Below are 12,213 nucleotides of genomic sequence, written 5' to 3' on the forward strand. Positions count from 1 at the left end.
GCTACTCATTTGGTTTGCTTGCTCATGGCTAACACTCTTTAGCACTCCAGCCATGCCTCTAGCTTCCATTTCTGTTAGTTAATTTGATTTGGGGGTCTCACATACTTTTTCTGCCTAAACTGGCTTCAAACTGCAATCCTCCAATTCTCAGCCTCCTGAGAACCCAGGATTATGTTACCTACTGACACCTAGCTCAAGATTTTCTTTAGTAAAATGGGAAAGAGAAGGAATTAGACTCCTCAGATGAAGATGTCAGATCAGATGGAGCCAGGAGGAACAGGAACCACCTTGTTGATATGTTCTAGTAAAATTCTGGAAAACTATAAGAGCCTGGAGGGGCTGGTTGTGCAGTTAAGAAAGGTGGCTACAAACTGTGTGTAGTTGTACCCTTACTTGGTGTGGCTGGTGACCAGGGCTTCATTTCTACATCCTCATTTTATTACTTTAGTTTTCCTCAAAACTTTAGTATTACCATAGCTTAGGGCAGATAGGAAAACTCTACAGACTGAATTTTCTACCAGACCTATGGACTAAAGGCTCAAAGTTGAATTCAGTAAAGAAAACAAATGTTTTTTTCCTTGCAGGCCTGAGTTATAAACAAAAATTCTTATCAGTTATACTAATTGAAACCAAAATGCCGGGCCTAGTGGTAGAGTGCCTGCCTAGCATGCATGAAGACCTGGGTTCGATTCCTTGTTACCACCTACATAGAAAAAAAAAGCCGGAAGTGGTGCTGAGGCTCAAGTGGTAGAGCTCTAGCCTTGAGAAAACCCAAGGACAGTGCTCAGGCCCTGAGCTAAAGCCCAGGACTGGCAAAAACAAAACAAAACAACCACCCCCCCAAATGCTCCTATAGTACTTAGTTTTATAACATATTATATATAATATTCTCTGCACATCTATTTATCTTAACTAAACTGAACCTTTTTTTTGTTTTTCACTATGTAGCCCAGTTTGGCCTCAAATTTGCTATCTAGCCCAGTCTTCTCTCAGATGAACAAAACTCTGGTCTCAGACTCTATATAGAGTACTGGGGTTAAATGTATGTGTTCCATACATGTTTGGCATTGACCAAAACATCTTTTTTTTTCTTGATATGTTTTTATTTTAAAAAATTGTATGTTGATGATGATGTAATTGTACAAAGGGATTACAAATCTGTAAATTAGGCTATGAATATTATGCATCTTGGTCACTGTTACCCTTTCCTTTGTTCTCCCCTACTTTCCCTCTTTTGTCCCTATCCTCAAGTTACAAAACTTCGTAAAGGCAGGAACTAAGTCTTCTTTACTCCTATGTTCAATAGGGCTGAATATAATGAAAGAATGATCTCAAACTTTCTTCACATTCTTCTCCTAGTGTATTACAAATGCCATTACTAAACTGACTACCTTCTATAATGTTTTGTGGACCATTCATATATCTCAAGGTAAAAAAGATAGTGGCATAACAAAGATAAAAATAAAAACATGGGGGCCAGGAGTTTGGCCTAGTGGTAAGAGTGCTTGCCTAGCATGCACGAAGACCCAGGTTCAATTCCTCAATACCACATACATAGAAAAATCCAGAAGTGGTGCTACGGCTCTAGCTTCATACTCAGGCCCTGAACTCAAGCAAGGACTACATAAATAAATAAATAAATAAATAAATAAATAAATAAATAATAAAAACATGAAAACCTCTGACCTGAAACATCAATTGGAGCAAGAATAAATTCGTCTTCTTCATTTGATGTTGTTCCATCCATTTTTTCATTTGTAGGTGGATATATATCATCTGGATTATCTGGTTCTACTAATTAATGACACCATAAAAGTGTAAGAACATATGATTATGTTATAAGCCATAATACTATTTGAAAATTAAAATAAAAACTAATTGAAGATTTATATTGCCAACTGGAGATGAATCTTGATTCTTAGAATCATATATTAAATAGGGATAAGAAGCTCAGTTATTGGAATCCACAGTATTTAGGGAGTCAAGGTTATCATCCTCTTTTACACATGAGACATCTAAGACTGGGCTACCATCACAGTAGAAGTAACAAAAAAAAACAGTACAGCAACCGTAACAAATGATGGATATACATTTAATATGTTTCCTATAATATTTACATTTTGTTAAACTGCTTGGTTCATAAAGATCCACAACTTGCCCCTTTTTACATTTTTAATTTTTATTGTGTTAAAAAGAAATAGAACAACAAAAATTGCGAAAACCCAAAATTTAGCTAATTATACTTTGTAAGTATGCTTTTAATTCTTAAAAAAAAAATCAACCTAAAGGACCTCATCTCATCTGAAGCACTTCCACAAGAATTTCTAGGGAAATGTTAGTAGGGCAAACAAAGTCACATTTGTGCTTTCTCTCAGATTGTACATAAATTGACAAATGTGATCATTTTTCTCATTCTATGGCATATATTGCTTTTAGGATTTGAAATAATTGTATTTTGGCTAGCAATTAAATGTGCTCTTACACGAAACCCAATGATGCTAAATATCCTTTATTGTAATTTTCACACACTGAAATTCCTGTTCTATATTCCTATTCTATATTGACTAAGAGTTTGAGAAACCATGTTATTATCTTTCACTATACTATGTTGCTACTTGAATCCCTAAGATCTGTGTAGAGGGATTACAGTTACATTTGCCAGGTAGTAGAGGTGCATTACTTCTTGCACATGGATACCCCTTCTCACGTTGTGTCCCCATTTCCCCCTTCTACCCCCCTCAACAACTTTTCACTTTCTATATACAAAAAACTTCAACATACCTACTATGTTATTGTTAGATTCATGAGGCAGTAAAACTTCTTCATTCCAATTCATGTCTTCTAACAGGTTATTATCACTGCCTTGTAATATATTGTCTTGAAAAACACAAATAACCTTTGTCATACAGATTGCAATATTTCATCTGTTCATTTAACATTTATTAACATTACTTTATGTAAGTTTTGTAAAGGGATAACCAAACTTTTAATACAAACTAGAAATTTTATATTATATAATATTTATGTATATATTTGTATGTATGTATTATATATGTATATATGTGCATATATATATCCCATGTTAATACCAGACTTGAATTTAGGACCTCAGACTCTTGTTTGGCATTTTTGTTCAGGGTCTGTACTAAAAATATGTTCGATATAGAGAGTTAATGATCTTTAAGATATGTAAATTTAATTTCCTCAGTTTTGTCTACCCTAGTTCTCAGATTTTATACTAGTAGTAATATAGATATACGATGATAATATAAAATAGCAGAAAGATCCTTTAGAGTATCTACCCCACAACTAGTATTAAAGAAGGGATATACTAGTCTTATTCTTTCTTCTCCAAAAATAGTTATAAAAATAAAAACAAGCAATAATTTCCAACCTATATGGAGAATGTGTTTAAGCACATGATTATTTCTTAGGCCTACATATACCATAAACTTTGGAAAAATTTAAAAGTGGTTAATTTACATGGCATACAAACATTTGTTTTGATGTAATAAATCCACTAAAGCACTGTAGTAATTTGAAATAAAGATTTGATCTCTATTTGACCAATGGCATACCTATCATTTCTCCTGCATTTCCTTCATCTCCAAATCCATCTCCATTGTCATAAATAAAAGATTTTTCTCCAGTGAGGCTTCCAGTATTATGTTCAACTAAAGGACCACTAGAGTTCAGTAATATGCTGTCACCAAAAATGCATCTGGGAATATCAGTTATTGTCCCTAAATAAATGTGTATATACATATCATTAATGTTAAGTTAGTCATGAAAACACATACTTTTATAATTAGATATTATCTAGTATAATCTACCTAATTTTAGAAACAAGGACAACAAAAGCAGAAAAATATTATTTGAATTATTCAACTGAAGACACTGAGTTAATCAGTAGGGACTACATTTCTAGTTTAATACTCTCTTGCATGTAAAAGAAAATGCCAATAGTTGTGGTATAGCTTAGTAATTTCTTAGAAAGTAGTGATACTATAGAATTATAGTAACTTCCTGTACTTTAGCTAGATCAATTTATGCTTAATTATTACTTCTTATTTCAAGGATAATTGCTTACACAGTTTAACTATAATTACATTTTACAAAATAAAGACCATATCTGCCTCCCTAAGAAAGGTAGGAAACATATTAAAGAATGGGCTTATAAAAATCATTCAATAATTATTTATTGAATATGACAGAAGTTGGAGATAGACAACTAAAAAGGACAAACCCAGCCAGCTAACTTTAACTAAGTTCTTATTATGTGTATTATATGATAGAAGATACTGTTCTAACCTGCATTGTACAAATAAAGAAATACATCAGAGTGTTTTTGTTATTTGTATAGTTACTATACTCTAATAAATGGCAGCGTTAGGAACTGAACACAGCTGTAACGCTAAAAACTACCTCCTGATAGTCACAACATTGTACTGATAGTTCCAAGGGACTAGAAGTCAATGTTTGCACATTCTCTCGAGTTTGAATCAAGAAATCTAAAACCCCAGAGGTCAGTTGTTGGTCTTCTCTTTCCCCTCCAAGAACATGTTAGTGTTTAACAGTAAAGAAAATCGAGATGTATCTCTTATATCTCTCTCCTCTTTTTCTCCTCCCCATCTTCTCTCACCTCTCTCTCCCCCCTCTCTCTCTTTCTCTCTCTCTCTGTAAATGAGGACTCTCATTGATTTTCCTGAACAGGCTGACTTCAAACCATGATCTTCAGAGCTGAGCCTCCTGAGTAGCTAGGATTACAGGTGTGAGCCACCAACTTTAGGCTAACCGACAGTGTTTTTGACAGGAAGAGTTGAAAAAAGTAGTTTCATTACATTGAAAAATTTTAAGTGATGTCTCACTTAAAGTATGTACATATGAGTATGTACATATCATTCAGGTACCATCTGGTAGCTTCTGTAATAATAAATAGCCTTGGTCAGTCAGAAAGCCATTATATTCTAAGGACTGAGCATGACCCCTCCCCCAAACCCTTAAATTATTATGACAGTGAATGGTTGCAATTTCAGCATTTAAGAGGTTGAAGCAGAAGGATCTGGAATTCTAAGTCAACTGGAGCTGTAGAGCAAGTTCAGGCCAACTTAGACTATAGACAAGACCCTTGTCCTAATAATAACCTGCAATTACAGAAATGAAACAAACAATAATTACATTCAATTTTATATTCAATCCCAAACAGGATGGATTAATAATAAACATTTCTTAATGCTTGGCACCAGTGGCTCATGCCTGTAATTCTAGATCCTTGAAATTGGGAGGTTTGTGGTTCCTGGGTAGAACAATTCATAAGCTACTGACAGCTGAGTTAACTGGCACACAACTATTGTCCTAGCTACAACCAGAAGCCAAAGAAAGATGGATCATGGCACAGGCACGTTCAGAAGGAAGTGTGATTCTATCTTAAAAATACTACCAAGAGCTAGGTACCTTTGGCTCATACCTGTAGTTCTAGCTACTCACGAGGCTGAGACCAGAGGATCACAATTCAAAGGCAGCCTGGGCAGGAATGTCTATGAGACTCGACTCCAGTTAATCAACAGGAGTGGTGCTGTGACTCAAGAGGTAGAGCACTAACCTTGAGCACAAAAGCTCAGGGACAGTACCCAGGCTCTGAGTACCAGGACTGGTACACGTTCACGTGTACATGTGTACACACACACACACACACACACACACACACACACACACACACACACACACAAATTACCAGCAAAGAAAATGCTGGAGGCGTAGCTCAGCAACAAGAGTGTCTTGGCATTAAAACATTTTTTTAAGAAGCAAGGAAGTTTTTATTGAAAACTATACAACATAAAAACATCCATTGTATAGATACATCTACTGGTATTGTTTCAGTATATAGGTGCAAATATAACTAATTAGGATTTGCAATTCTGATATCTCAAATATTCCCACCAAAGCTCACAGCTTGGAAAACCAGTATATTACCATAGTCTTCTTTAAGTGTAATGTCTTCTGGTCTGCTCTGGTTCTGAGTAAAGTATTCTGAAACATCAATAGTGCTAGAAAAATATAAGTTTGAAAAAAAACAAATAATACAATGCTTTTATAGCAAATAAAAAATTCTAAAACAAAAGACAGGTTTATTATAAAAATACAGGAGATTGTACCAATAGTGTTATTTATAAATATAATTTCTAATATATAATATGCACAAATAATTTCTAGGTCATCAAACTCAGTGTTTGTTCTTAGTCCTAGTATTACTAAGCAACAGCATTTAGAAGAGTTGCTCACTCCTGCTATGCTTGAATGCTTGTGTTACTACCAAACCAGTTTTTGTTTCTTAAGTAACATTTGTTATTTTCTAACTTGCATTTGTTATACACCAGAAGGAACATGGTAATTAAGGATTTTTAGTAGCTAGTGAGGCTTTGGGGAGGTACCAAGTCAGGACAGCTCTGCTTTCATGAGTGAGATTAGAGTGCTGCTCTGTACCTTTCATCAAAAGAGGATACAGTGAGAAGACTACTTCTATAATCATGGAAGCATACCATACCCTCACCAAATACAGAATAGGCTAGCATCTTGACTTCGCTCTTCCTCAGCCTTGGATGATGCTGTAAATTACATTACACTGGATAATTTATAAACAACATGTTGTTCTGGATGGTAGGTAGTCCAAGGTCAAGGTGCCAAACAGATTCAGTGTTTAGTGAAAGGCAGAGACATTCTCTTCTTGCTGAATTCTCAGGTGGCAGATGGTGTAAGGAAGATTGCTCAGGCTGCTTTTATAAGGGTACGGGTCCTATCTATGGGGGCTTTCACAATCTAATATCCTCCTTTTAATACCATCACCTTGGGAATTACGTTATAATATCTGAACTTAGGGGAGCATATATATTCAGCCTAAGACCATACATTTCTTTTCTCTCCCTTTCTTAAATGTATCATTCCCTAGTTATCCTAATTTTATTAAGTAGTAAAGCCATTTTAATGCTCAAAATCACTTCTTTCTCTTAAGAGTCATATCCAATTCATTTCCAAAATCTGTTGGTTTTGCCTTCCACATATATTTATCATTTGCTACCACCTTGATAAGCTGAAGCTAGGAACTGATCATGAGTACTATCTTCTCTCACTTGGTCTCCTTACTGAAACAATCATAGGCTTCTCTGCTTCCTTTCCCCACTTGCAGTAAGCAGCCAGAGGGAGCGTGTTAAACTTAAGTCAGATCTAGCCACTCCTCTATTCTTTGTTTAAAACCCATCCATGCTTGTTCTCTGAGTAAAATAGAAGTCCCATTGTAGCTTACAATACCCTACATCACCTGCCGGCACTTCCCTGACCTCGTCTCCTACTCAGTCCCTCATGACTTCCACACTCCAGTCTCGCTTGTGTCTTTGCTTTTCCTTGAAAAATGTCTAAAGTGCTTTAGTGTCTTCAGGTTTCTGTTCTTACCTTATCAACAAGTCTTTTCAAGACTATCCCATTAGTTACTTTACTTCTAACTTTTCTTCATATTTGAAATCTGATCATCTCCTAGAATAGTGTATATTTACTTGTTTGATTTTTGTCAGTCTACTGCAGCTAGAATGTAAACTCTATGAAGCCAGGAGCTGTTTTTTATTCACTGTTATCTTTTCAACGCCTAGAACAGTGTCTGGCATAGGAAAGGTACCAAATGAATACCTTCTGAGTCAATGGTAATTACACTGTCATCATTGCAAATACATTAAATATGATACATTTTTACTGTTAAACCTGGGAATTTCACACTAATTTCAAGTTTGTCAGCTATATGTGTACTTATTCAGGTATTACCTACATCTGAAAACAAACAGTAAGATATCAAGAAAATCAATAGGAAAATAATTTACTCTATATTAAAGGTGTCAAAATCATGGAATTCCTCTTGCAATGTGATAGTATTGTAAGCCGCTTCAAAATTCCCTTTCGGGAGATCAACCAGTCCTGAAAAAAAATGAAAAAAATGCCACATTCAATAAATAATGATGTCCAATAAAACTAAATCTTTACTGTCTCACATTAGACGGATGCTTAATCTCTTTATTAGTTTCTCTGTACTCACTCTTGCCTCTCTGCAGTCCATTTTCTTTTTTTCTTTTTTCTTTTTTTTTGTGGGTCATAGGGCTTGAACCTGGCCTGGGTACTGTCCCTGAGCTCTTCAGCTCAAGACTACCACGGCCCTACCCTTGAGCCAAGCCCCACTTCCCATTTTCTGGAGATTAATTGGAGATAAGAGTCTCAGGTCCTTTTGTGCCCGGGCTGGCTTTGAACCTTGATCCTCAGATCTCAGCCTCCTGAGTAGCCAGGATTACAGGCATGCAGTCTATTTTCTATAAAGCAACCAACTGGACAGTTTTCAAAAGCAGCCACTTAGATAATTCCCATGCTTTTCTTCTTCTTCTTCTTCTTCTTCTTCTTCTTCTTCTTCTTCTTCTTCTTCTTCTTCTTCTCCTTCTCCTTCTCCTTCTCCTTCTCCTTCTCCTCTCCTTCTCCTTCTCCTCTCCTTCTCCTTCTCCTTCTCTCCTTCTCCTTCTCCTTCTCTCCTTCTCCTTCTCCTTCTCCTTCTCCTTCTTTCAGTCCAGGTACTGGGTCTTGAACTTAAGGCCTCATGTCTCTCCCTTAACTGTTTTTGTTCAAGGCTCCCATTCACCACTTTGAGCCACACCTCCACTTCTGATAATACACATGTCCAAAATGGTCAAGCAAGCTACCTGGTATATTAAAAAAAAATCTAACTTCTACCTACAAGCATTATCTAAGGACATTTTCCTCCCAGCTCATTATACTCAAAACATACTAGCTTTGAGTCCATGAAAAAGTTAAGCATTTCACACTTCAAGACCTTTGCTCTTTCTGTTTCATCTATTACATTATACCTTAGGAACTTTGTACATGGCTGGATAATTCTCATTTTTCAAACTTGAGCTTAAATTATTTTCCTAACTATTCTAACTAAAGTGAACTTGTCTGCTATGTTATGTTTTGGTGCTTTGATATAATTTATTGTAATTTTTGCAGTCCTGGGGCTTACACTCAGGCCCTGAGTACTGTCTTCAGGCTTTCTCAAGGCTGGTGTTCTACCACCTGAGACATAGCACACTTCTGGCTTTTTCTGTGTATGTAATATGGAAGAATTGAACCCAGAGCTTTGTGCATGCTAGGCAAGCACTCTACCACTAGGCCATGCTCCTGGCCCCCATTGTAATGTTTTAAAAATCTTTCCATTATTTGATATCTTTACCAAATTGAAATTGACCTTACTTGTTTGCCATTATATCCTAGAACTTAATGTACTTGACACAAAGTATGAGATCAATAAAATATTTGTAGAATATATAAATGAAATTAATGAGCAAATATATTACAGAGATTTTATAAAAATATTCTAAACATAAGGTAGCCAAAAAAATAGAATGGAAGAAAGACAGCCTCTTTAACAAGTGGTGCTGGCAGAACTGGTTAAGTACCTGTAGAAAACTAAAGTTGGATCCTTCTTTGTCACCCTGCACCAGGATTAATTCCAAATGGATCAAAGACATGGAGGTAAAAGAAGATACACTGAAAACTTTACAAGAAGGAATAGGAGATGCACTAGGTCTCCTTGGCACAGGTCGAAACTTTCTTAATAAGGACCCAGAAACACAACAAATCAGAGAAAATCTGGACAAGTGGGACTGCATTAAACTGCAGAGCTTCTGTATGGCAAAAGACACAGCTAACAAACTAAAAAGCCTCCAGAGTTGGAGAAGATTTTCACTAACCAAAAGACAAAGGACTCATATTTAAAATATATCAACAGCAAAAAATTGAATCACTTCAAAACTAATCTCCAAAGAAACAACCATCCCATTAAAAGATGGGCCAAAGACTTAAAGAGAGTCTTCTCTGAAGAAGAAATAAGAATGGCCTACAGACACATGAAGAAATGCTCGACATCTCTGGCCACAAAAGAAATGCAGATCAAAACAACTCTAAGATTCCACCTCACCCCAGTTAGAATGGCCATGATCAAGAAATCTAATAACAATAGAGGCTGGTGGGAGGCTGGGAGTTTGGCCTAGTGGTTAAAGTGCTTGCCTAGCATGCATGAAGACCCGGGTTCGATTCCTCGGTACCACATACATAGAAAAAAGCCGGAAGTGGTGCTGAGGCTCAAGTGATAGAGCTCTAGCCTTGAGAAAGTCCAAGGACAGTGCTCAGGCCCTGAGCTCAAGCCCAGGACTGGCAAAAAATAAATAAATAAAAAAAAAATAAAAAGATAGATGCTGGTGGGGATGTGGCCAGGAGGGATCACTACTACACTGTTGGTAGGAGCACAAATTTGTTCAGCCACTATGGAAAGCAGTTCCTCAAAAGACTAAACATAGAGCTCCCCTATGACCCAGCAATTCCACTACTTGGCATTTACCCAATTGTCCAGAAACAAGGACATACTAAAGCCACTAGCACAATAATGTTCATTGCAGCACTATTTACCATAGCAAAGATATGGAACCAACCTAGATACCCCTCAGTTGATGAGTGGATCAACAAGATGTGATATTTATACATAATGGAATTCTATGCTGCTGTCAGAAAGAATGACATCCCTCCATTTGTAAGGAAATGGAAAGACTTAGAAAAAATCATATTAAGTGAAGTAAGTCAGACTCAAAGGAACATAGGCTCATGGTTTCCCTCATTTGTCATGATCAGTAGAAACCTTGGGCTTTCCTAGCAGAGATTTACAATAGAGCAAAACCTAGATACATAAGGCCGTATAGTATGACGCTAAATGAAAAGACCTCCAGGATATAGAAACAAAAGCCATATAATGAGTGATTGTTTTCTTTAATGTACTATGTTATCGCTCATCTTTTTTGCTGTCCCTTGGTTATCTCATATTGTTACAGTATTTTACCTTGTTATCTAATATATTGTATATATGTTTATTTGGTTATTTGAAATAGGATAGGGAAGAGGGGGAAACAAGATGAGGGGCGGGGGTGGGGAGAAGGAAATGGGGACCAAGACATGTGAAAGGGTATCAATGTATGTGAAGTAATGTACCTTCTATCTGGTGAATATAATGTAACCCTTGTATTAATTACAATAAAAATATATGAAAAAATATTCTAAACAAAGAGCATAGAAATGATAATCAGTTCTGATTCAAGATTGAGATGAGGTCTCAAGAACTGTTCTGTTCAGACTAGTCTTGAACCATACTCGCCCATTCACAACCCTCCTAGGTAACTAGGATTACAGCATGGGTCCAGCATGTTTTTGAATCTCTGTAATCACTTAGAATTACAATTAAAAGAGCCTACCCCATGCAAAAAATGCAAATGGGAACCAAGAAAAGACAATATTTATTGAATATATACCTGGTCGAAATGTCATCTTCATTTTAAGGAATGCTTCATTGCAATCTGCCAGAAGATACTTAGCCTTCCTATTATAGATTCGAACAATCCCCAAAAGAAGATGTCCTGAAGTTCGAAGTGCAATTTTCATCTTTAATGATTAAGTAGAATAAGAATTAGATTTATAAGTTCTGCTCTGAAAGCATAAGAATTTATTCTCTTTAAAAATACTTTTGTATACTTATATAAAGTAAACCACTTGACTTTTATATCACTTTATAGAACAATTAACTCTTTTGCTTATTCAACCAAGGTAATCTGATGTAGCATTTAAGTGAAATATACTATTGTTTTTTATTTAGTTAGTTTTGTGCCAGTCCTAGGGCTTGAACTCAGTGCCTGGGTGCTGTCCCTTAACTTTTATGCTCAAGGCTAGCACTCTACCACTCTGAGCCACAGTTCTACTTTTGGCTTTTTAGGAGTTAAAAGAGTGTTGAGGACTTTGCTTCTTGGGCTGGCTTTGAACCGTGGTCCTCAGATCTCGCTTCCTGAGTAGCTAAGGTTGCAGGTATGAGCCACTGGTGCCCAACTAACTATGTTATTATTAGTATTATGGGAAGAATATAATCTCTATAGTCAGGCAAACTTGAGTTCAAGCATTAGCTCAATTACTGAGGCTGAGTCATTTAACCTTCTGTACTTCAGTTTAATAAAAATGCTAGCCAGACACGGGTATCTCACACCTTAATCCTAGCTACTCAGGAAACTGAGATCTGAGGATCATGGTTCAAAGCTAGCCCAGCCAGGAAAGACATTAGAGCTTTTGCCTCCATTTAAACACCTCAAAAACAGG

At 36.3% G+C, this 12,213-nt stretch overlaps 1 protein-coding gene across 9 annotated transcripts in view; it reads right to left on the reverse strand.

The window, feature by feature from the left end:
• The window catches only part of Rad21l1 (RAD21 cohesin complex component like 1), a 30,156-nt gene that overhangs the window by 13,678 nt on the left and 4,265 nt on the right, over nt 1-12,213 (reverse strand). For 8 of the 9 annotated variants that reach the window (XM_090352101.1, XM_090352102.1, XM_090352100.1 and 5 more), the window contains 6 exons: nt 11,382-11,511; nt 7,866-7,959; nt 5,974-6,047; nt 3,579-3,743; nt 2,782-2,877; nt 1,687-1,794 (listed from right to left, as the gene is read on the reverse strand). In XM_090352101.1, coding sequence (XP_090208227.1) covers nt 1,687-1,794; nt 2,782-2,877; nt 3,579-3,743; nt 5,974-6,047; nt 7,866-7,959; nt 11,382-11,511 — 667 coding nt within the window. The remainder of the gene's footprint in view (nt 1-1,686; nt 1,795-2,781; nt 2,878-3,578; nt 3,744-5,973; nt 6,048-7,865; nt 7,960-11,381; nt 11,512-12,213) is intronic. The other variant, XM_090352103.1, reaches the window with a different exon arrangement.

Source organism: Megascapheus bottae, chromosome 18 (genome assembly GCF_031878675.1).
Source record: "Megascapheus bottae isolate mThoBot1 chromosome 18, mThoBot2.hap1, whole genome shotgun sequence".
In the NCBI taxonomy this organism is placed as follows: Eukaryota; Metazoa; Chordata; class Mammalia; order Rodentia; family Geomyidae; genus Megascapheus; species Megascapheus bottae.